Source organism: Vicugna pacos, chromosome 25 (assembly GCF_048564905.1).
Source record: "Vicugna pacos chromosome 25, VicPac4, whole genome shotgun sequence".
NCBI lineage: Eukaryota > Metazoa > Chordata > Mammalia > Artiodactyla > Camelidae > Vicugna > Vicugna pacos.
Genome location: NC_133011.1, coordinates 32,482,214 through 32,506,803, shown reverse-complemented (window position 1 = coordinate 32,506,803; position 24,590 = coordinate 32,482,214). Strand labels below are relative to the sequence as shown.

At 47.2% G+C, this 24,590-nt stretch overlaps 1 protein-coding gene across 1 annotated transcript in view; it reads left to right on the top strand.

The window, feature by feature from the left end:
• Positions 1 to 24,590, top strand: part of KCNQ3 (potassium voltage-gated channel subfamily Q member 3) — a 240,102-nt gene that overhangs the window by 171,304 nt on the left and 44,208 nt on the right. The window contains exon 2 of the mRNA XM_072949396.1: positions 23,172 to 23,262. Within this exon, the coding sequence (XP_072805497.1) occupies positions 23,172 to 23,262 (91 nt within the window). The remainder of the gene's footprint in view (positions 1 to 23,171; positions 23,263 to 24,590) is intronic.

Here is a 24,590-nt window from a genome sequence, read left to right as displayed (position 1 = left end):
AAGTACTTTTGTGACCAATAAGCCTGCACTAGATTCCCGGATGATCCACCTGCTGGTATTGACTTTGGCCAAATCACTCCTTTTCTAAATGTTCTCATCCACTCCATGGAGGCCAGAACACTCGCCTTACAGAGAGTTTTGTGGGACAGAGATGCTGTGAGTAGAGTTTAGCACCGAGCTCACTATTGAAAAAAAAGTCAGTGATCAAGAAAATAAAAGAAAATGTAATCACACACGCACATGCACGCACGCTCACACACACACACACACACACACACACCCCATTCCTCTGTGGTCCAGGGCAAAAGAAAGGAAACAAGGAAGGAGTGCAGGGCCACCATTGTGTTTCTGGTGTGACTTTTCAGTTTTTGATTTTCTGTCTTCTCTAGTAAGGAAAATTCATCATACTTTCTGGGGAGCAGGAGAAAGATTTTCTTTGTCAGTTGAGTATTTCCAGGAAGATGGTCACCATTTCATAATACATAGGAAAGCATGGATTTTGAATTGAAACGGACTGCATTTTGACCTCCCTCTGCACTTCCGACCTGTGAGATGCTGGGGGCACTGATTAACCTTAGTTTTTCTCATCTGTAAAATGGGGACAGTGAAGCCTTGCAAGGATTAGATGAGATATGCTATGCATCTGACTTTTTTTTAAAAACCATCCTTCCTCCATCTTTTCTTCTATGATTGTTTTCTGTCTGTTATTAGAAGATCCTTTTCTTCAAATCCATGCTTAGAATTATGGCATGATAGCATTCGTTTATTAAACAAAGACTTACTGGATGCCCACCATGTGCCAGGTGCTATTTTAGGTGCGAATGATGCAACACAACCGGGTTTGTTCATTTTTCTATTGTATGTCTCATCCTGTGTTTTACACCTGTGCTAGGTACTGTCCTAGGTGCTAGGTACTGTCCTAGGTCCTGCTAGGCGCACAGCATGCCTGGAGTCGTTTGTTTGCTTGCTTTTTTAATGGAGGTACTGGGGATGGAATCCAGAACCTCACGCATGCCAGCATGTGTTCTACCATTGTGCTCTACCCACCCCTCATGCCTAGTGTTTATTCATTTTTCTATTTAATTCCCCATCCTCTAGGTTACACCAGGGCTACCTGACCTGAATAGGGCAGAGATTTCCTCTCCTTGGGATAAAAGTCTGCGGTCATTTTGATGGCATTCATAAAACCTCCTTCATTTAGGTTTCAAGGATAAGCCTCATTTTGCAAGGTCTTTGCATCCTCTATTAAAAATGCGCCCACAACCACACACTTGGCGAGGCAAATGAATAACACAAACAAGACTGAAAATATTTAACCTCCTTAGGAGAACAAACTGTTTTTCAAGGAGACTGGCAGTTCCATTTGCATGCAAACATTTAATGGGCTGCTTTTAAATGATCCTTATCTATTTACTGAAGCGGTCTGGCCAGACCCCTCCTTGGCAGTTCTTTGTTAGCTATTAGTTGGAGCCGTGGCTGCACATGATCTGGAAAATCATCCAAGTGCACTTACTGAAAGATGTTCAATAGTTGGGACTCCCAGGGTTTTACCTGAGCTTCTGCCCCAATTAGCTCAGTCAGCCTTGACTGTGCGTCCTGTTACAACCCACCAGGATTAAATCGTGACGACATGTACATTGCACATAGTAGATGATCAACAAGCAGTGTTGGATGAATGAGTGAAGTCGTTTGATTTAGTTCTTCTGCACCCTATCTGGACAGTCCTCAGACTCCTCTGCAGTGGTGTGCTGCTAAATGTTTAACAACCAGCTCTGAACAGGGCAAGGGCAGGGCCCCAATTTGCAGTGTTTGCTGATTTCTGTGGTGTAAATACTCTTACTGTGGTACATTTCAGACTACCAGTATGACACCACTGAACCCAGAGAAGAGATGAGCACCCTTATATAATATTTCTGCCAGACAGATAGCAAAAGATGTGAATAACCTCAAGAGTATAAATAAGAGTATAGATAACAGAGATGTAAAATAATTAGGTAATGATGAGTTTTGAGCATTTATTACCTTTTTAAATATAATTCATTTCACCATAAGTTTATATAATTCACCTTTTAATAACAGCTGAGATTAACCACGGCTTGAAAAATTACTGAGAATTTAAGCACCGGCTCTCAGGAGCCCCATGAACTGGCTCCAGTGCACCCCTGTTCCTTACCCATTCCACACGTGCAGGCTGTGGAGTGACACGGCTCTCACGCTCCCCCTTTTCCCTCTCTGTGCTGCCTGGGAGGGCTGGGAGCTAATAAGAGCTTCCGAAGATGCACATAACCTAGTGACGGGTGTGCTCTCCCTGTCCTGAAGCTCCACGGGCTCTGTTTGCAGCCCGTTAGGGGCATGTTTCACTTTCTTCTGTCCATGTTAAGATCTGTTTGTGTAATTGTCCCTTCCACTGGGGTCTGTGTTATCAACAATGTGAGACCCGGATGTCAGCTGAAGTTCCCTGTCCTTTGAGATCCAAGTGGAATTGGTTCTAAGACCTTCACACCACTGGGGGGAGCCTGCTTCCCTCTACCAGTCTCCTCCAGCACTGGGCTGTGGCGCATGGTCATGTTCGCCCATGGTCCTCTGGCTTACAAATCCGCACAGAACCATTCTGTGAAAGGCTAAGCACTTGCTCGTTGAGGCATGTGGTGTCTCAGCAACCTGGGGCGTGGTCCCTTCCCCCCTGAGGTCCCTCAGAGCATCGTGCACACAAGGCTGCTGTGCATGTAGCAGACCCTCCCTGAGCTCTGGGACAGCGGCAGAGCTGTGTCTTGTTATTGTCGTCATTGTTGTTGTCATTGTTGCACATCCCCATGTGGTCTGGCCGTCTGGCCCTCTTCTCCTTAACGATGCCCGTCTTCCCTTTCTCTGTCCTGCAACTCCTCCATGAAATGCAACTCATCTCCATGGAACATGCAAGGAGTGTATTATGCAGAGAAATGTAGCTATTTATGCTTCTTTGCATATCCTCAGACTCGTTATGTTTACTGATAATCACAGACCCTCTTTTCCAAGGCTCCTCTTTGTCTCCCATTGGGTTTTCCAGAACCCAGTTCCAAGCTATAGAATACAAACAAAGGAACAATTTCAACAAAGTCCCAGGGAGGTCAGCTCTGGAATGTGAGTTACAGCTCAGAGCTGCCCTGACCCAGGACCCATCAATCATCAGCTCAGGTCCACCCCCACCTGCCAGGCACGTTCTGATTTCTGCTCCTGGCCACAGATCAAGCAGTTCAAGCTGCCCGGGGGCTACTTCCTTCCAAGAGGAAGAGCAGATAAGGCTTGTTGAGGCAGGAAACTGAGGAACAGTTACAGGTCCTGGGTTAGAGGATCTGGGCAGAGCATGAACAATGCCTGCTACAATCTTTTAGGGCAAAATAGAACTGCCCGAGGCTTTAGAATCCCTGTCTTTCTTTTTCCTTAGTCATCTCTATGCAGAGAGGAAGGAAGAATAGGGAGTTCTTTCCCTCTGCTGTGAATGATGGGCAGCCCTTAGATATTATGTTGCTGCTCAGGGAGTGGAGGGGAGACAAGCATATCCAACCAACGATTCAGATTCACAGAGCAATATTTGCAGCTGATCATATGTTTCCAAAAAAGGAACCTCCGTGCCTATGAACCAGAAAAGGTCAAAAGGACTTGGAGCCCCAGCCCTGATTGGTTAAGGAAATTCAGCCAGTCCCACTCCCGTTCATCCAACAACTACTCCCAGGGCACCTGCTGTGCCCCAGGGACTGTCCCCTGGTGCCTGGGGTACAACAGTGACCAAGAATGACATGTTTCGCCTTTTATCCATCTGAGCCCAGTCTCCTTACCTGAGATGTGGGGTAAATCACCCAGTCTGGCAGATTTGTAGAGGAGAGCGAATGAGGTAATGACAGGAAAGTGCTTTGTTAGCCACATACGGCTGAGTCATTTTTGCTTTCCCAAGTAAGACATTCATCAAAACAAGGACTCTTTCATATAAAGGAATAGCCTAATTCAGTGCTTCACAAATGGTGCCAATTGCATGTGTGTATGGAGGCAGGGAGGGGAGCGGATGAGAGGAGGGTACTGCCAAGGGTGGTGACACAGGTAGGGTTCCCTCATCCCACCCCATAAAGCCACCATCCTTTCTGCAGTTGTATTTATTTGATTTCTGCATCAGATTTTGGTGGGTTTTTTGGAAGTATAGATGATTTACAATATTCTGTTAGTTTAAGATGTACAGCTAAGTGATTCAGTTTATATATGTGTATGCATATTTTTCAGATTCTTTTCCATTATAGGTTATTACAAGTATCAAGTATAGTTCCCTGTGCTGTACGGTAAATCCTTGTTGTTTATCTGTAGGAGTATGTACGTGTTAATCCCATGCTCCTGATTTATCCCTCCCCTCCCCTCCCCTCCCCTTTCGAAACAGTAAGTTTGTTTTCCATGTCTGTGAATCTATTTCTGTTTTGTGAATAAATTCATTTGTATTATTTTTTAGGTTCCACATATAAGTGATATCATAGAATATTTATCTTTCTCTGTCTGACTTACTTCACTTAGTATGATAATTTCTAGGTCCGCCCATGTTACAGCAAATGGCATTATTTCATTCTTTTTGTGGCTGAGTAGTATTCCATTATATATATATATATTTTTTCATCTGTCAATGGACATTGAGGATGCTTCCATGTCTTGGCTATTATAAGTAGTGCTGCTATGAACATTAGGGTGCATATATCTTTTCAAATTAGAATTTTTGTCTTTTCCAGATATATGCCCAGGAGTGGGATTGCTGGAACATATGGTAACTCTATTTTTATTTTTTTAAGGAACATCCATACTGTTTTCCATAGCAGCTGCACCAATTTACATTCCCACCAACAGTGTAGGAGGGTTTCCTTTTCTCCACACCCCCTCCAGCATTTATTACATGTAGACTTTTTGGTGATGGCCATTCTGACCACTGTGAGGTGATACCTCATTGTATTGTGGTTTTAAAGATTTGTTTTTGAAGAGAGGATTCTGCTGCTAAAGGAAAGAAGTGAAGGAGAGAAGGAAGGAAGGAGGTGGGGAGGGAGGGAGGAGAGAGAAGAAGAGAAGGAAATATTGGCCGGGTTTATTTAAAGTCTACTTCAGTTGGAGGACAAACGTCTACCCATACGTTTTCAGGAGAACATCTACTGCTTAAGTGGTGGTCTGTGTCTTAGCAGTAGAGCAGGAAAGAATCTACAGAAATTATCTAGTTACTAGGAGAGCATTGTTGCACAGACAGGCAACCTGACTTTGCCCAGGTCACCCAGGTAGTTGAGGGCAGAGCCAGGACCAGAACCCAGGCTCTGGATTCCAGTCCTGGGTCTTGTCACCACCTCTTCCCTCCACACCTTGCTTTCTCTTTAAAGTGAGGACAACTACACACACTCACAGTGCATTAGCTAGGTATCTTGGTTCTGAGTCATTCTGCATATTTTCCTTCTCTGTGTTGTTTTTTTTTTTCCTTGTCCTCATTTCAAGGAGAAAACTTAGTGTCCTCATCTCTAAAGAGAGAGAGAAAAAAAAATCCCACTTGAAATGCTGCATTCATGACATATTTCCCATGCAGCCCCATAGCTCGGCCTCAAGGAGCATTGATTACTCGGTCCCCATTAGAGCCCCATGAGGTCACAGGGACCTTGATAAATGGATCTGGGGTCTTCCTGACTGTGGCTGGGATGGTTTGCAAACCAGAGCTTGCAGTCACCTACGAAGGCAGTGGCTGGCCCTCAGATCGGCCCACTGACGACACTCTCTCTTTCCGCATCCTTTGAGTCTGTGGCCTATCAGTAAGAGAGGGACAGACCAAGGACGAGCTTTGCCAGCATCTCAGGGTTGGGGGAGGCGATGTCCACCTGGCAGGAGCTGAGTGTAACTGGTGTTGGTTTTGGGTCTTTGAGCCCTGATGCTGGTGTCGTATTAGCAGCCGCTCTCAGGTATGGAAAGATAAAAGGCCAAACTGGCCAGATCCCGCCAGGAGATGGGCTCCGGGCGGGTGGAGGAGAGTGAGAGCTCTAAGCCAGAATCCCTGGTCCCCCTGGGAGGGGTGGTGTAGGAGAGGAGGGGTAAGTAATGGAAAGCTGAGGAAGGAGAGTGTCTCCTCCATCAGTGGAGTCCACTGTGCCCCTGGTAGGACTAGCAAACATCAGATGGCAAAGCTGGAAGGGCCAGTTAATGCTCCAGCAGCAGAACTCAGTTTCCAAAAAGATCGCAGCAGCTAGACCTATGGACCAGGTCTATGGAGATGAAATTGAACAGAGACAAATGTAAAGGCCTGTACTCAGGTTCAAGAAGCAGGCAATGACACAGGCACTGATAAATGATCTAGGATTTTGTAATAAATGTGTGTGTGTGGGGGGGAATCTGTGTTTCAGTTTTCCGTAAGTTCACTTTGATAAGTTGACCGTGTCCTGTGCATGCCCAAGAACTTCGATGACTTCAGAGGCTGTCCAAGTAGGTGACGGTGTGACCAGGAGGCTGCCTCCTCTGTCCACAGCTCCAGGCAGTCCTGTGGTGGCTGCTTGCAGGGCTACGTATGGAGAAGAGCATCTCAAGGGTGGCTCAGGCCTGTAGTTCATGCCTGTGTAGGGAAAAGCCAGTGTCACAGCCCAGGGAGATGGATGGTGACATCCATGGAGGCAAAGCGGACTTGTCTGTGGGAAGAGCGCTCTGCAGCCTGACAAGGTACCCGAGGTGAGTCTTCACCTAAAAAGAGCCTTCTTCTAGAAGAAGCCATGCCGGGAGGCCCATAACGGGGGCCTTGTACCTTACACTGTTGGACCGGCCTTGTGTGTAGATCTAAGGACCACTCACTGAGTGTCCATGGAGAATGGGCAGTGTCCAAAGGAGAATGATCAAGACAGTAGAGGCACTCAAAGCTTTGTCACTGAGATGTGGTTTAAAGAGCATGACTCCAAACCAGAGCTGAGCTGGGGGCGGGCGTGGAGAGCTGGCCTCTAACGCGCCAAGAGCCGTTTGTGAATGGAAGATGGTGCCGTGTATGTTTCCACAGGAGAGAAGCAGGACCATTAGGTAGAAACGATGGGGAGACAGGTGTCAACTCCTCTAGGGGAAGGACTTGGGAAGCTCCTGGGGCCAAGGCCAGTGGTGGGATCTTTGACGGGGATTTTGCAGGAACTGCAGGAACCAGATAAACTAGGGGAGATAGGAGCGTGCGAGTGGGAGCCTGTGCTCTGCATGTGGTGAGTGAAAGGAGGGCAAGGTCCTCTGGTCAGAGAGCCAAAGAAGGCATCAGTGGCCACCCTCCCTGTGCGTCACACTGCAGTGTATGTGAGCGTTGATGCCTGGCGAAGCAGGGGGGTCTGAATGCTGGTTCTACCACTTGGTCGCCATGTGACTTGGAAAATTTACGTAACCTTTGTTAAAACATAATTTTTTAAAAAAGGTAATCTCATGACTCTGATACAAATATAAAATGAATGTACGTTAAAGATTTTCTTTAAATTATCAGTTAATGAAGGAAATAAGGAAATGTTACAAAAGGCTCAAAAGGGAGTCAGAGAAATAGACACGTTGATAGATTGGTTATATTGAGATGAGTGGACCAATGAGGCAAGGCTGGGTTTTGGGGTTTTTTTTAACACAAAGAGGGGGAAAGAAATCAATTGAACCTATACCAGCCAGGAAAGACTTTGCCTGTTTAAAAACAAGAATGAGTTTGCTTTGCTATCTCTTATTTACAATTTACAGTTATAAAGTAGCTCAAAGACCACCAAGGACTCAAGTCCATAAGGACAACAAAAGACTTAAGATAACCTGGCAGGGTGTGATCTAAACAATGTGAAGTTTTCTTACACACTTCAGAGTCTCCATTTGCCCATCTCGAAAGTGGCAAGGACTGCATATCAGTAGTCGGCTGTGAGGATTAAACAAAATGATGCACGCCTTGCGTTTTGACCTGGGGCTGGCCCGCAGCAAGATGTTAATGAGGCACCCAGCAGGCATGATGGTTGCATGGAAGACAGGTGGATAGGAGCCATCAGGCAGGTCAGTACAGAGTGTGATGGGGACCCAGAGGAAGACACCGTGCTCTCTGATTTGGGAAGCTGTACGGCATCGGCTTCTGGGCAGGCTGTTGGTGATAATTAACACTGAGCATTTACGTGCCAAGCCATTTTAGTGGATTGTCTTGTTCCATTTTCACAATTACCCATGAAGAAAATATAATTTCCCCATTTTACATACGAGAATAATGGAATGGTGTGGTGGACAGACTTCAAGGTGGACCTCATGGTCCTCTCTGCTGATATCCATGATAGCATAAAAGCTTAGCACCATCTTGCTGAAGCCCCCACTCCCACCCCCTGTTATTATTCTGTCTTTCCATCATCTCCTCACTCCTTCTCTCCATCACTGGCTTTGAAAAAGGAAGCTTCCACAAACCCCTGTGGCCAGAGAAATGAGTTCTGCCAACAACTCAGGAGCTTGGACATGGATCCTTCCCCAGTTGAGCCTCTGATGAGAACTCAGCCCTGGCTGACAATTTAATTGCAGCCTTAAGCAGAAGACTTGAATAAGCCGTAGCCAGACTTTTGACCCACAGCTACTGTGAGATGATAAATGTGTGTTGTTTTAAGCTGCTACATTTGTGACAGTTTGTTACATGGCATAGAAAATTCCTACAAATAGTGAGAGTATAGATATCAAGTAACTTGCCCAGTGCCTCACATTAAAAAGTGTTAGAGCTGTGATTCAGACCCCATTCCTTCTGACTGCACAGACACAGCCCTGCCCATGACAGGCACCCGGTGCAGGTGCTTGTGCTTTTTTGACTACTGACCAGCCAGAGACAAGAGTCAAATTCATACAGTTCCACTTCAGAGCCCACAGTGGTAGGTGGTGACTTATTCCTTCCAGAGAGCGGCTTTCAACCCTGACTTCATATTATTATCACCTAGAGGATGTTTAAAAACTAGACCAGCTTTGGCCCCGCCTAGAGCAATTAAACTAGGAGATTCCCAGGTTGAGAGTAGTCCGTGGTGTTTTTTTTTTTAAGATCAAGAGCGATTTTAATTTACTGCTCGTTTTACAAGCCACTGTTCTAGGGCACAGGGATGCCCGGGAAATCCGTATCATCACAACACCTGGGGAGAAGGCCTTTGCTAAAAGATGATTTTCAGGAAAAGGTGAGGTTGTGACTGGCATCATAATTTTCCATTGAGATGCAAACATTTTTTCTATACCCAGCTCTTCTAGCCTAAGAAGGGCAAAGCCCCATTCAGCCTGTGCTTGGCTGGCACTAGCCATCTGCCCCAAGTTCTCTGACAAATGCTGCTAGACAGAAAAAAGAAAAGACACAGAGGGATGGTGAGAGGTTACAGAATGAGGAGGACACCTCACAGGGAGGCCAGAGAGCTACTGATGGATGAGACAGATAAGGGCCAGTGAACATAAAATCCCACTGCCTATCATCCTCAATGAAGATGGAGCCTGATAGACTTGCTCCCAGTATGTCTAGAAGTCAGAACACCCACAAGTGGCCCATCTCTCTTCCCATGCAGGTAAATGGTTCCCAGGGTTCCTAAGAAGAGGTCTGTCGCTTCCCACTCACCACCGTTCCCCCATAATTGAACCCCAAGGGGCTGTTCTAAGTCATACTCTTTCTTGTCTGCCTCCTCTTCACTGGCCTGAAGCCCAGAACACTCCCTGGTGCACCTCCTAGACCCTGGTGCAAATGAGAGTCACAAATCTGTTCTAGATCCAGAAGGTGTCTTAGGAGGATGAAATATGGAATAAACAAAGGCCAGCAATTTGCCCGGATTGTGTGTGCCATGTCCTCATTGCTTCTCCCAACCCACCTCTTACAATTGCTCTAAGAGGTCAGCTGGTTGGACCCATTTTGCAGATGAGGAGACTGAGGCTCCAAGATGGCCCAGGTGGTAAAGTTCTCAAAATGAGATTTCTTATCCTTGGTATTCTTTTTCCTCCTCATCCCTCTTCTCCTACTTATTAAAACACGTGCAGCTTGTGCCTCACTTTCTCAGCGCCCAACCGCCCCCCTCCACCCAGGTAAATATCATACCGCAGTGTACAAAGTTTGATGCTGGCTCTAGGAATCGGGACCAACAGAGCCAGGTGAACCCAAGCTTGGAGTATCTCTTAATGCCTGTGGCTCGTGAATGATCTTGTATTTTTCCCTTTAGTGACTGACCTTAGAAATAAGTGAGAGGAAGGGGGTCTTAAAGTCCCAGGTGCTCTTGACACCCTCTGTCCCCACAGAGTAGCATGTGCTGGGTCCACTTTAATGTCGGGCATGCTCTGCTGGAATCATTGGTTTTCTTATGATGCTCTAAGTAGACAGACCTGATTCTTATGATACCCAAAGAGGGCAGACCTGGTTCATGGGTCACCTCTGTACCTTGACATGGGACTCAGTACAGAGTACTTGTTCAGTCATCGTGCACTGAATGCAGGACTGAGTGAGTGACTGTAAAATCCAGGAGCATTTAAAGATGAACACAGAGCCCAGGGAGGGAAGGAAATGGCTCAGACAATCAGTCACGATGGGTGCTGTTTCTCTAAGTGCAGCTGGGCAAACAGCTGGGCCTCTGCCATGCTAATGCTGGCGTGGGGCATGCTCTTTTTTTTTTTTTTTAAATCCCTCTCATTTTGGAAACCTGAAGCCACGAAATGTTTCTATTCCAATGAGGTTTTTCAAAAGGAGAGGGAAAAAATCTAGAATAATCAGGGCTGGTGTCATGCTGGGGGGACAACAGCATGGAACCCAGATCTTACTTTGTGTCTCTGTGTTTGGCTCTCAAAAGAAACATGGGAGCCGTTTGTAGGAAAGTGCTAATGGAATAAGAAAATACGAGATGTTTACACCTTTTGGTTTGGGTCTGAAAGGACCCATTTTTGTCTCTGAATGAGAAAACTCTCCAGGGCATGGTAAGAAAAGTAAGTGATATACCAGTTGCACACTGGCATTTTTCCCACTGTCTTCAGTCCGAAGGCAGTTGAAAGGCTGGCTCGGCCACCGCGTGGGTGGGGAAGGGCCTGCCTCCTTGGGGTAACTTCAGAGCTGCTGGGGAGACTAGCTCGTTTTTCTCCTAGAACCTCTGTCTCTCAGCTGGGGGTCCTACATGAAGTACTCGAATCCTTTGGTACAAGGCTTTTTTCCCTTTTAAAATGAAAAATCCAAGATGCCTTTTTTATACTTATTAAACCAGCAAGTCAATTAGCAAACTGTAATAAAGAGCCAGGGCTGGTGACAGTGGGTGACAGTGGGTGCTCGTGTGTTCCTGGAGATGGTATAAAGTTGTGTGACCCTTCAGAAAAGTAGTCTGGCAGAAGGTGTCGAGAATCCATTCTGATACTCAATGCCCAGGTATCCTAGAGATTTATCCCAAGGAATTGGTCCTAAGGAAGGAAAAACTTTATATACAAAGACATTTAGCATCATTATCACTTACAACAATGGAGAATGGGTAGCAACCTAAATCTGAATGTCTAGCAGTAAGAGAATGGTTATATATATTTCAGTGCACTGACGTCACAGAGTGCTGCTCTTCCATTAAACAGGATTGTTTTGAATATTTTATAGCTAAGTGAAAGAATATTTATGCTTTAATAAGATAAAAATGTAGAATATACTGTTGAGACAAAGCAAATATTAAAAGTTGTATATGCCTGTGTCCTGGGCTGTAAAAGGGACAGGTGAAGATGAAAATAATTGATTTATTCGGCTTAGATTTAAACAGGGGGATTCTTTTATTTTGGTTGCCAGTGTTTGCTTTAGAAAGTCTTCTGTGAATTGTCTTTTAAACCACAAAGACTGGAAATGCACAAGAGGAAGAAGGTATTTGACTGTAGGCATGAACAGTGACGAAGAACCAATGGGAAGTGGGAGCCCTTTGGACCTGCAGTGAGAAATGCAGAAGAAAAGGCAAGGCAGCCATAGAGGCTGGAAGACCAAGGGCACAGCGGTGACTGGGAGTGGAAGGAAAGGGATGCCTGAGTGCACGTGTTTAGACTCCAGCCTCTGGGCTTCAAGCCCCAACCAAGTCGTCTCAGGAGATCCTTATGCCCAAAGGGGAGAGACACGAGGTGGGACTGGAGAGAAAATGCTGGCATCCACTGTGAGCCTTTTAAAGTGCACCTTCTCCTTCTGGAAGGTGGGAGGGATGGAGGGGAACCACACAGCCTGTTTGCCATTCCCCTTCCTTCTCACCTTCCACCCTCAAGAGCCACAGGATTGCTCCATGTGAGCCTAGGGGAGAGCAGCTGGAAGCCTCTGCCGGACCCTGCCGCCCCTCGGGATGAGAGACAGCTGACCCTCCACCGTGCAGCATCTATAAATACGACTGCTCTGGGTGGTTCATGCTCCTGCTTCCCTGGAAGCAGATGCTGTGCCTGATCCCTGCATCCCGGCAACATTGCCACGGACCCCGTGGACTCTCTGCTGTAGTCCTGCAAGGTGGACACTGGTATTACCAACGCACCTAAGAGAAATTAAATGACTTTGCCTCGGTCATAAAAACGTGAAGAGGAGGGTCTGGGAGTGGGAGGCCTCTCTGCACCCTGGTTGGAGAGCCTGGGTGGGCATCTGACAAACTTTATCTCACAGAACTCATCACAGCTCTGCGAGTAGCCCTTTGCATCTGCCGTTCAAAATCTTCCAGTAAAAGAGCCAGGGCTTGGAAAGATGGGGTGTCTTGCTGGAAGCCATACAGCTCACAAGGAGACTCCAGATTCACACCCAGGTCTTTACATATATGGATGGCTCAAATCTGGGAAGGATGGAAAGCCTGTAGCACCGAGGAACACGTACTGGGTCCCTGACGATCCCCACTCTGCTAGCTTAGGTGAGCCCCGGGAGGCTTCACTCCTTGAAAAGGCAGAGCTTTACTTCCTATGAAATAAAAGATGAGAAGTGTGTGGGGACTCAAAGGCTATAACAGGTCCTATCAAAATTGAAGGTCTTAGACTGAATAAACCGTGGGCCCACACTTTAATGTGTGTGCCTGCTGGTGCCAGGGACATGGAACCTGCCTCCAGCCCCTCAGACATACCTGGAATCCTATCAGAGCCCCTCGTCCCGACAAAAGGTTTGTCCTAGAGGACTTGGCTTTGGGCACCTTTACCTACCTCTGTTCCATCAATTCTAAATGCATATTTCCCCCTTTTTAACTTCTTAGATGAGGATGTGAAATACAGTCAGTGGCTGCCATGATTTAATCAGAAGTTTCCCTTCCTTAGTAGTTTATATGATTAAAATCGGTCTTACAATTAATTGTGTCTAAGAGAGGATGAAATACAGTGTTTCTTGGTAGAATGACCCAAAGATGATACAGGTGTGATGAATTCCAAATGTATTGTAATAGTGACACTTGCTTCCAGTTATTGAGAAATTACAAATTTCCCAGGCACTGGATTTTATGGAATAATAAAAAATAAGCCATCATCATCATAATAATAATTGCGAACATTTACCAAGCACTAGCCTAAGAATTTTATTACCCCCATTTTACAGATGGAGAAACTGAGGCACATTTAGTCCTCACAACAACTCTGTGAGGCAGAATGCAGGCATACCTCGTTTTATTGTGTTTCAATTTATTACACTTCACAGAGACTGTGGTTTTTACACACTGAAGGTTTGTGGCAGCCCTGCCTTGAGCAAGTCTGTTTTTTTCAACAACATTTGCTCACTTCATGTCTCTGCATCACATTTTGGTAATTCTGGAAGTATTTCAAACTTTTTCGATTATTATATTTGCTGCAGTATCCGTGATCAGTGATCTTTGACATCGCTACTGTTGACTCACAGGAGGCTCAGACGATTGTTAGGTTGTGTACACTGTGTACTTAGACACAATGCTATTGCCCACTTACTAGACTACAGTAGACTGAAAACATGTATGTGCTTTGGGAAACTAAAAAGTTCGTGTGACCTGCTGGATTGTGGTGCTCTGGAAACGAATTTGCAATATCTCCAAGGTACATCTGTAATTATTCCCATAATGAATGAGCGGCATTGGCGGATCAGAGAGGTTGAGTTACTTACTCCAAGACTCACAGCATTAAATAGTATAGTCAAAATTTAAACTCATTCCATATCCGATTCCCAGATTTATGCTCCCAATTATAAATGTTTTGTAAATGGGTCTGTGTGTCAGCAAACTGGGAGGAAAGTACCAACTGCCTGCTGCCTTCCTGTAAGCGTTTTATATCTGTTATCTCATTGCCCCCTTTTGGGAGGTAGACACGTCATTCCATTCTCTGGAGGTGGAACCAGAGCCCAGGGGTGAGGCTGGACTTGAGACCCTCGTGTGTCCATCGCCAGGGCCCAGGCTGTTTCCCGACAGGAGGTCCCCATGCACTTGGTCAGGTCGTGGAGACGCCTCCCTCGCAGTCTGACACACTTGGTGCCATCCACAGTCATGTTCCTGGGGCAGCAAGAGTGAGTTCACGTGGGGCTGCTGATTTGTTTAAAAACCATTAATGAGCAGGCAGGACACTCAGGAAGACATGCTGGTCACAACCACGAAACTTCAGCAGATCTTTCCAGAGGCAGATTCACCATGAAACTAACAACGCTTACAAGCGTCAGGCCCTGAATTTTTATCATCATTTGTATTCTTTTCCCTAAATTTGTATTTCTTTTCTCCCACAAACCTGGATAGGACTCTATTTTATTCCTGTCATCCTGTTAAATAGTCTGATCTCCATCTCAACGAAGGTGAGATTAAGTCCCTTATTTTCGTTTTAATGCTTTTTTTCTGCACAGCATTAGGCATGTCACCTGCATTCAGTTGCCCTTGACTCTTAGTTTAAATCAGAAGTTGAGAAACTTTTTCTTAAAGAGCCGAACAGTAAATATTTTAGGCATGTGGGCCAGGTGGTCTCTGATGCAAATGCTCAGTTCTGCTGATGCATCACACAAGCAGCCGCAGACAATAAACACACAAAGGAGCGGGGCTGTGGTATAAGGAAGTATGTGTACAAAACAGGAAGCTGGCTGGATGTGGCCCAAGGGCCGCAGTTTGCTCACCCCTGGTTTAGGTGATCAAAACTTGCACGGCCATTACACACCTGTGGATCTAAAGATCAGTATGGACAGGCTATAGATAAAGATGGAGATTTCTGTGTGATTATTTGTGAATATGATTATCTCGCCTCATTTCAAGAACATGGAAATTTTTTAAGACAAAATGATTTTTTTCTCTATATACTATTGAAGTCAGTTTTTTTACTCTATGAGTGTAAGATGAGGAGGAAAGTGGTAAGAAACCATCATCTGATGAACACCTGCAATTTGCCAGGATTCTAGGCAGTTTACACACATGGTTCTCTGTTAATCCATGTGACCCTCCCATGAGGATAGGTTTAGAGGGTCCCTGATTCCACAGTTAATAGGAGTCAGTGAATATCTACTTAAAGGGAATGTGCTGAAAATGGGGACCAAACTTTATAATAAGCAGTTAAGGAAAGATCTCATTAGTACTTAATCACAAAAAATATAATTAAAATACAAAAATGTGTTTATTGTGTTCCATCATTCACAAAATTTAGGTTATAATTGCAGCTAGGCTCCAATTTTTAGAGTGAACAAAGAGTCAGTTGAGTGTTCATTTGGGGTTATATTTTCTTTGCCAAAATTAGATGATAATACAGTATGAATTTACACTTTATTTTCTCAGCAATTTGGGGGAAGGATTGTATGGTATTTTTCACCCTTTGAAGTATCAATTGACTTGTCTTTAATTGTTCCAGTAACATCATCACTTGTCAATGGCTTTGCTGTGTTCAGAACAGCTCTCCATCATCAATGCATCAACTTCATGAAATCCTGCATCCTTTGTAAACTTTGCCTGTTCACTCTGCAAATGGTTCACATTGTACTATTTGTTGCTGCACCTGATGGGAAGGCAGAGACTGGTGTGCAAGGCCACGATGCCCAGGATCTAGGCTGCTGTTAAATCTTGAAGGATGTTTGCATGGAGATCTCATTAGAAAAGTGGTTTTAGGTTATAAGGATTTTTGCTGCCCTGTGCCATCTCTGAGCTACAAAGACTGGGATAAAGAATAAGATAAGGAAAAATCCCTTGATCTATCAGTCCTTTATTATAGATGAGAAAGTGAGGCTCAGAAAAATGAACCTGCCCCAGGTCATCTGGTTTTTAGATAGTGAGCCAAGATTCAGATTCTGGTTAACTAGTACTGGTTATCTATTACTGCATAACAAGCTACCACAAAACTTTGCAGCTTCACATAGCCCACGGTTATCATCTCAGGTTCTGTGGATCGGGGATCCAGCCATGTCTTACCTGGTTCTTGTGCTCAGGGTTTCTCACAAAGCCTACAATTAAGGTGCCCGCCTGGGCTGGGGTCTCATCTGAAGGCTTCACTGGGGAAGGATTCTCTTCCAGGCTCCCTTGTGTAGTTATTGGAAGAATTTAGTTCCTTGAGGGCTCCTGGACTGAGGCTCTTGATTCCTTGCTGGCTATTGGCTGAAGGCCACATTGAGTTCCATCCCACATGGGCTCTGCAATATGGCAGCATGAACAACTCGCTTCATCAAAGCCAGCAAGAGTCTACTAGCAAGATGGCAGTCACAGACCTTTACAGTCTAACCCCGGACGTGACAGCCCACATTTACTGTATTCTGTTGGTTAGAAACTAACCATACAGTAGTCAGTATCTGCAAATCTCGAACTCCTAATTTATCCCTTCCCACCCCTTTCCCCCCTGTTACAAATAAAATAGATAAACAACAGGTTTCTACTGTATAACACAGGGAACTATATTCAATGTCTTATATTAATCTATAAAGAAAAAATATGAAAAGGAATATATGCATGTTTATGTATGACTGAAACATTACACTGTACACCAGAAATTGATACTACATTGTAAACTGACTATACTTCAATAAAAAACAGAAAGAGAGAGAGAAACAAAGAAAGAAAGAGAGAAAGGAAGGAAGAATCCATTGGTCCCAACTACCTTCCAGCAGAGGGAATTAGCCACATGTGTGACTACCAGGAAGCAATGCTCCTGGGGATCATCTTAAGGTCTGCTTGCCACACTGGATTCCAAAACCTTCACTCTTCTCCTTTCTGGTACAGGTTATGAGGGGAGCATGGCAGGTGCTGACACCAAGGAGAAGCTTAAAATGTAACCGCACATGACTTTGTAGCATCACCACCTTTGCAGGGCTTTGCAGATACCCCAGCCCCCTAGCGCAGTGTCTGACAGCGGGGAGCACATGCAGATGATGAATTGAATGCCATTGAATGGGGGAGGGGGCCAGATTGACTTTAACATCTCAGAATGTGTCAGAGATATGGCCTATTCTGGAGGGAAATAAAAGGGAACATTCAGAGATGGACTGTTTCTCTCCACTGGCTTGGCTCAGATTCCCACTGTGTCTGCCACTCAGCATGGCCCAGGTGTCCTGCTGGAGCCGGAAGAACAGAGCTCATGGCTCCTATCTCTAACCTACAGGGAGAGAGGAATGTGGCGGGTGCTTAGAGAGCATCGCCTTTATCTGTAAGTGTCAAATGGAAACGGGGGTCCTGGAGAGGGCATGTTACATATTTCAGCCAATGACATTATTGGCGTGGAGGGGGTCGGAGGCGTGGACAGAACTGCTCGGTCTGGAGAAGGCTGATAACCCTGTCCCTGGGCAGAGGGCTCCACCCGTCCCGCCTCCCCCAGATAAACATGGCCTTCTTTTGGAGGGCTGGACGGGTCTTAGAATACTGACAAAAGGGAGCCCTGCAGAAGTAAGCCAAATGGTGATTCAGACTTGGTGTGGACGGTGCTGTGCTTGGTGGGACTCAACACCTTCTTGCCAGGGCTTCCAACTTCTAGTTGATTTCTCCATTCTAGGTAAGAATCCCAGGTCTGAAGAAATGGCAGAAAGTTCCACCAGTCATAGGCCTGACGTATCCAAGCTAAAATTCACCCCTGCAGGAACTAGCACGTAAGGGCCCCCGTGCTGTGCGGAGCTCGGGGTCTCAGCCTCAGGTCCTTCTCACAACAGCCCTGCATTAGGAACTGTTGTCATTTCCATTTACAGGTGAGGAAACAGACTTCTAGGTGACAAGAAACAGAGCTGAGGTCTGAACTCAGGTCTATGCTTCTAAAGCTCCTCCCGGCCATCCCAGCAGGGCTATGGGCTGGAGGCCTGACCCACGATAGCTTCCCTGACGGGCCTTTTCGATGCCCTAACTCAACACCCTCATTTCGCAGATGCAGACAGGGAGGCCTGGGGAGAGGGGAAAACTTCTCCGGGTGCCAAAGACGAGTAAACCGCAGAGCGAAAGCAGACCTCAGGTGTGCGCTGCTGCTTCACAGTTCCTTGGGCTGGGCACTGAGATCCTTAGAGGCCCTGGGGCTGGCTTGTGGGAATAAGAAAATTCCTGACACCCAGTGGGTGCTTTACCGCCAAGGGCATTTCGGTGCGGGATCAGCAGGGTCCAGAACTAGTCTGAAGGGTCGTGTATCTTCTGCTTGGGATCAAGGATCAGGGGTGGCAGTGGCTGATCAGGACCCGTGGGCTGGCTGTGACGTCAGCACACCTGCCTGCCTGTTGGAGGGTTCAGTCCTGCCTGCACCTGGCCAGGGGGCGTGACTCCTTGGCAGGCAGTTGAGGCGTGTAAGGAGGAGAGTCCAGTGGAGTCAGGGGCTGCCTTGCCCCCTTGGTCTAGGACCACTGGCTAGCTACAGGTGCTCCAAACGCTGCCTACCAGGAGCGGGATTCAGCCGGGGTCTCGAGGACCTACCTAGAGATGGAACTGAGCTTTTCTCCCCCAAACCTGGGAGTCCAGAGGAGAGGAGAAGGGACCGTCCTCTCACAGGTGAGCTGTGAGCCATTAGCGCTCCTCCTCCCCGCTGGCTCAGACCTGGCCCTGTTCCCTGCAGAATCTCACTCAGGTCCCTGGGGCTGCTCTCAGCACAGGGTCTGGTCCCAGCAGCGCTGCCCCCTTCCTCCTTCTGTGACCCTGTTGCCCGAGCCCGGAGGCTCATCTGTAATGTGGGGGCACAAATATAACGGTGACAGTGCCCCTGCCTGGCACAGTTGCTCTCAGGAGTAGAAGAGAAAATGATGCGCAATTTGTCCTTATGTCTGAAATTCAAGTTCGCGTCTTAAGAGTAAACTGAAATGGGCAAGAGACCAAAGAGCATTTCCCCTTATCAGGTGAGGGAGGGCCTCCTTGATGCTTTTCGCTGTACAAGTTAACGATGGTTTCCAAATCTCAGAAAGTAAATTCCCCGGGTTGCCAGTGCTTTGAATTCCCTGAGGTGCCAGGAAATGCCCGGTTCCGCCAGGTGTTTGCTGCCCCCTGCTGGCTGAAATCTGGTTCTGCACGCCCCCTCCAGATGGGAACCAGGCTGATACTGCGTTTTGGTGACAGCTTAAGGCTGTGTTAGCCCCCTCTCCTGTCTCTAAAAACACACATAGAGCTGAAAGGGACTTGGGTCTGCAGCCCCAGTCTCTCCCCTAACTCCAGGCTTGAATTTCGCTCAGCCTGCTGAATAGTTCCCCTTGGACCTCAAACAACAGGTCCACAAACGTGGTTTATCTTTGCAGTCCTGCTGGCTCCCCTGCATCCACTGACATCTGTGAACAGTACATTGTCCACCCTGTCACCCATCCCCTGACGACCCTCCAGATGCTCCTCTTGCTCGACCTCCACACCCCATTATTTGCAAGCCCTGCTGAGACCTCCGGGAGGATTCTCTCAGGGGACCCTTGTCATCTCTGCAGTTCAGCCCTCATCCTCTGTCATCAGCCCGTGACAACAGCTTCCTGACTGCTGTCCTGTCAGAGAGCGGTCTTTATAGATACAGATGACGAGGATATGGATATAGACGGTGATAAAGCTGTAGATATGGATGATGCAGATTTGGACCTGGAAATAGACATGATGATACAGGGACGGATGTGGACACGGCTATATATGCAGTAGGCATAAATTTGGAGACGGAGATAAAGATTTTCTGCAAAATAAAGTCCAAACTCTTTCTGGGCTTACAAAACGCTTCATATTCCACACCAGCCAGTCTCTCCAGGTTCATCCTATGTCACTTGCCTTTCATTCCGGCCACAGGGCAATTGCTTGTCTCTGAACTTGTTTTCATCCATTCTCGAAACACAGTTTCTTACTAAATGCCAGGCTTTGAGATAGTCCCTGGGATACAGAGGAACAGGATAGTTCATTCTCAGGGAGTGGCGTCCCATGGACCAAACACACAAGCGCAGCCCAGACATCATCTGATGAACAGGAGGCAAGGTGCACTTGGCATGGGTTCCCATCCTGCACTGCTCACTTTCTGTTGCTCCGTAACACATTGCCACTAACTTAGCGGCTTATAACGACACATGTTAATCGTCACACAGTCTCCGTGTGTTAGGAGTCTGGGCGTGACTTAACTGGGCCCTCTCTATGGGGTCTCACAAAGCAGCAGTCCAGGCATGGGCGGGCTGCGTTACTTTCTGGAGCTTGGAAGTTCTCCTCCAAGCTCACCTGATCTTTAGTCCTTACGGTTGTAGGACTGAGGTCTCGCTTTGATGCTGGTTCTTAAGTTTCACACAGGGCTGCTTTCAGGTTCTAGAAGCCACCACAGTTTCTTGCCTTGTGGCCCTTACAGACCCTTCACAAAGCGGCAGCTCATGTCAAGGCCAACAGGAGATTCTTGCTCCAGTCTGCTAAGATGCGGTCTTATCTAAAGGAACCTAAGCACAGACAAATGCATCCCATTACCTTTGCTGCGTAATGAAACCTGATCAAAGGAGTGACGCCCCATCCCCTCTGCCACAGTCCATTGTTAGAACCAAGTCGAAGGTTTGGCCTGCACTCGAGGAAGGGGATTACACAAGGGCATGGCTCGTTGGGGTCACCTTGTGGCATGGACACCATCGATCGACACACCTCGTAGGTTCTTCCCAAGATCTACATTCATTCCAAGCACAGGAGTGTGGGTAGAGTCTTAGGGTCTGGCTATGGATTCTTGTTCCCCCTGAAGTAGTTCAACTGTGGGACATCAAGCTATCCCTTCTCCTCACACATAGTGCGACCCCCAAGCTCCAGCCCCATGTTCAATGCCAACTAAAGACATAAAAGGAGGAAGAGAATTCCAATCTAGGTCTTATCTCCAGAGCCTGTGAGTGAATAAAATCGAGTCTTGAGAGACCTAGACTGTGGATCTGCAGAATCTTCCAAGAGCACAGGGTCTGTCCAGCCAGTGATGAGTGTGCATCTGGGTGAGCACCAAGGTGTCGTTTGCATGATCCTAAACACTGGACCAAAGGCTCTCTCCCCATCTGTCGTCTCCTGTCTTCATGATAGCTGTGATCTCTAGGCAGATTTGTTTTCCCCAATCTGTGGATGTGACCATCAGGGTTCCCAGAGTCCACTCAAGATCACGTACCAGAGCCTCCTTTCCAGTGCATGTCCAAACTCTGGTCTCTTTACTGACGACACAGTTATCCTAATGGTAATGATTCCTTCTGATGAATTTCTTCATCTCACCACAGTGGAAGTGATCATGTCTACCGTGGGGGGTGGTTGCGAGGATAAATGAGCTGATAGACGTGAAGTGGTGGGTGGTAAGTGCTCACTGGAGGGCGGTGGTGGGTGTTGATGCGACCATCACCATCGTCACCTGAGAAGATCTGGGATGCAGAGTAGGCGGATTCTAGACACGGGTCCGCAGTCTTGAATTTCAAGTAAAACAGCCAAACACAGGAGGGAACTGAAAATCTCGTTCAGGGTCCTAAGCAGCGTTGGAAACAGAGATTCCAGTCGGCAGGTTAGCAGGGTTGTGGATTGGATACTGTGATCAGGATCACCAAGGGTCTAAGCCAGAACGCAGGTCCAAGCCAAGGCCAGGAGCACACATTTCCAAACCTCCTTCCATCACGGTCCTTACCATCCCACCATGGGATCGCTTTCTGTTTGTCTGGACTGTGACATGTGAGCTCAGGACAGATCCAGCTTATTCATCACTGAATTCCAGCTCTGTGTTCCCCAGTGCCTGCCACATAAATAGTGGATGAATGAATGAATGAATGGGGTGGGGAGGGTACATCTCAGTGGTAGAGCGTTTCCTTAGCATGCGCGAGGTCCTGGATTCAATCCCCAGTACTTCCATTAGAAGATAAATTTATAAAACTAATTACACCCTAAAAAAACAAAACAAAAAATGAATGAATGAATGAATGCACAAGTGGGTACAAGCCAAAAAAGCATGGATTGGTGGTTAGCAGGGCACAGAGCCGGATTACATAGAGCAAGAAAGCTTGGAGGATGTGGTACCAAGCTCCTGCATGGATCCTGTCCTGTAATTTCCCTCTTAAGACACCCAGGTAACCTGGTGCTGACCACTGAACCAAAGACCCTCCACCCAGAGGGAGAGAGAACCTCTTTGCTGAAACAATGACCCACACACATGCACACTCTCCCTCCACCCCACCCCCAGGGAGTTTATAAATATAATCATCTCAAAGGATTGTTTGCAGATGGCTTCTGCCGGAGGCCGGGGCATGAACCTGGTGACCTTTCAGTGACTTTTCCGAGACCAGCATTCTGCACCGTGGTGGCTTCTGCTCTTCCTAGCGTGAAACACGCTTGGTAATTTCAAAAACAATTCTGAAGGCCCTCGATGGAAAGAGGTTGTTTCCTTCAGTAAGTATTGATTGTAGAAAGAATGACACTCAGATGTGGTGATAGAGGCCTTTGCTGAATTTATCGGTCTTTGGGTGAATGTGCCTTCATGCTAAGAATGTTTTCATACATTTGGAAATCATAGTCCTATATATGCAGGACATGTCATTCATGTTTTCAGATCCCTGTTGATTTCCAAGGCTTGCGGTAACTTTTGTTTTCCAAGGCGTCTGCAGCCCTCTAGGGCTGGGACCAGATGATCTACTTCGAATTGCACTGTTTCCACCAACTAGCCAATAAAGCAAAAGTTCTGCTCGTTGCTTAACTTCCGTCAGCCCTGTTTCCGTTAACTGGAGCAACAGTTCCTGCCTGCCTTGCAGGTGCGTTACGCGGTTAACCGGGATAACATACAAAGCACCCAGCAGTGTCCACTGGATGTTGCAGCTTCAGCCCGGCTGTTACCATCCCTGCCTGGCCTCGGAGCAAGCCAGGGCTAGACACCTCCTTAGTGTCTTCTTCCTTCCCTCCTAGGTTCCTGATTGTCCTGGGGTGCTTGATTCTGGCCGTCCTGACCACCTTCAGGGAGTACGAGACTGTTTCAGGAGACTGGCTTCTGCTGCTGGTGAGATGGGCACCTTCTGGGGCAGACGCCTCTGGTGGGACCTCTAGGGTCTGCCGGGCACGGGCGGAGTGAGGAATAGTGTTTGTTATTCCAGGTTAGGATGAGGGAGCGTGAGGAAGCCAAAGCCAAGTCCACTGCCCGTTGGTTAGATTATAAAACACGGCTTCCTAACCCTCTGACAGTAACACAAAGGCATGTTTCACTCTAACCTCTGCCTCTGCTTTTCCTCCCTAAACCCCGAGGCTCTCTTCTTTCGAGGCCGAGTACCAAATCCCATTTCTACTGGAAAACTCCAGGCCCTCGTCTTCGGTCTCTGCCTGGTTTTGCTCCCCACCCTGTATCCGGTGGTGCAGTGGAGAGAGCGTGCAGTGAGCATTCTTGGGCAAGTTACCTAACACGCGTGACTTAGTTTCATCACATCCTCCCCGAAAACCTGTAAAAATGTAAGGTGAGGAGCACAGGCTGATGGGCTGGGTGCAGCCTCAGCGCCCCGCCAAGAGGAGGCTCCCGGGAAGGGCTGGTTCCTTCTGCAGCCCTGGACAGCACTGGTCACTGGCCCTTTGACTGACCACGCCCCCGCTGGAGTAGGATCCGCCCACCTCTTCACAGGAGGCCCCGCCCCCTGCACAGGGAAAGGGTGCCAGACCCTCAGTAAAGGTTCACGAAATAGCAGAACCTTCTCCTCCCACCGAGCGTCCCATCCGTGGTGCTGGAATCAGCAGGTTCCTTCTGAGGGCGGGTCTGGAGCCAAGACCTGAGCAGGTGACTCCCGGGAAGCCATCCAGTTAAACCTAGCCTGGGAGCCAAGTTTCAAGCATTGCAGTGGAGCAGCATCTCCCCAGGGTGGTCACCAAACAGAGGGGGCGAATGTGTCCATGTCTGATCAGTGAGGGAGACACGGGTGGGGGAGCAGACCCGGTGCCCCGGAGGCAACATAGCATGGTGCTGACAGGCTCAGGCCTGGGACCTGTTCCCATGGCCGGGATGCTTTCTTTGCCACTTTGTAGCCTTGAGAAATTTGTTCAGCCACTCCTTGCCTGGCCTTGGTTTCTCCAAATGGAAGATAAGAGTAATACTATAAAACACTTCCGGCGATGCCTGGCCTGGGAGCTGTGCTCAGCAACCATCGGCCACAATTAGCAATACCAGGGGCCAGACACCGGGTGGACGATTTTTTTGATGCCTCTCCTTTCAACCCAACTTCACTTCTTAGGGGCTTCTAGTACATTAAAGAGATTTTTTTAAACGATCCATTAGAATAAAAACATAGGGGAGAAAAAAACAAAGGACAGGTAATCACCTTGCAGGGCTTAACATTAGGGGCAGTT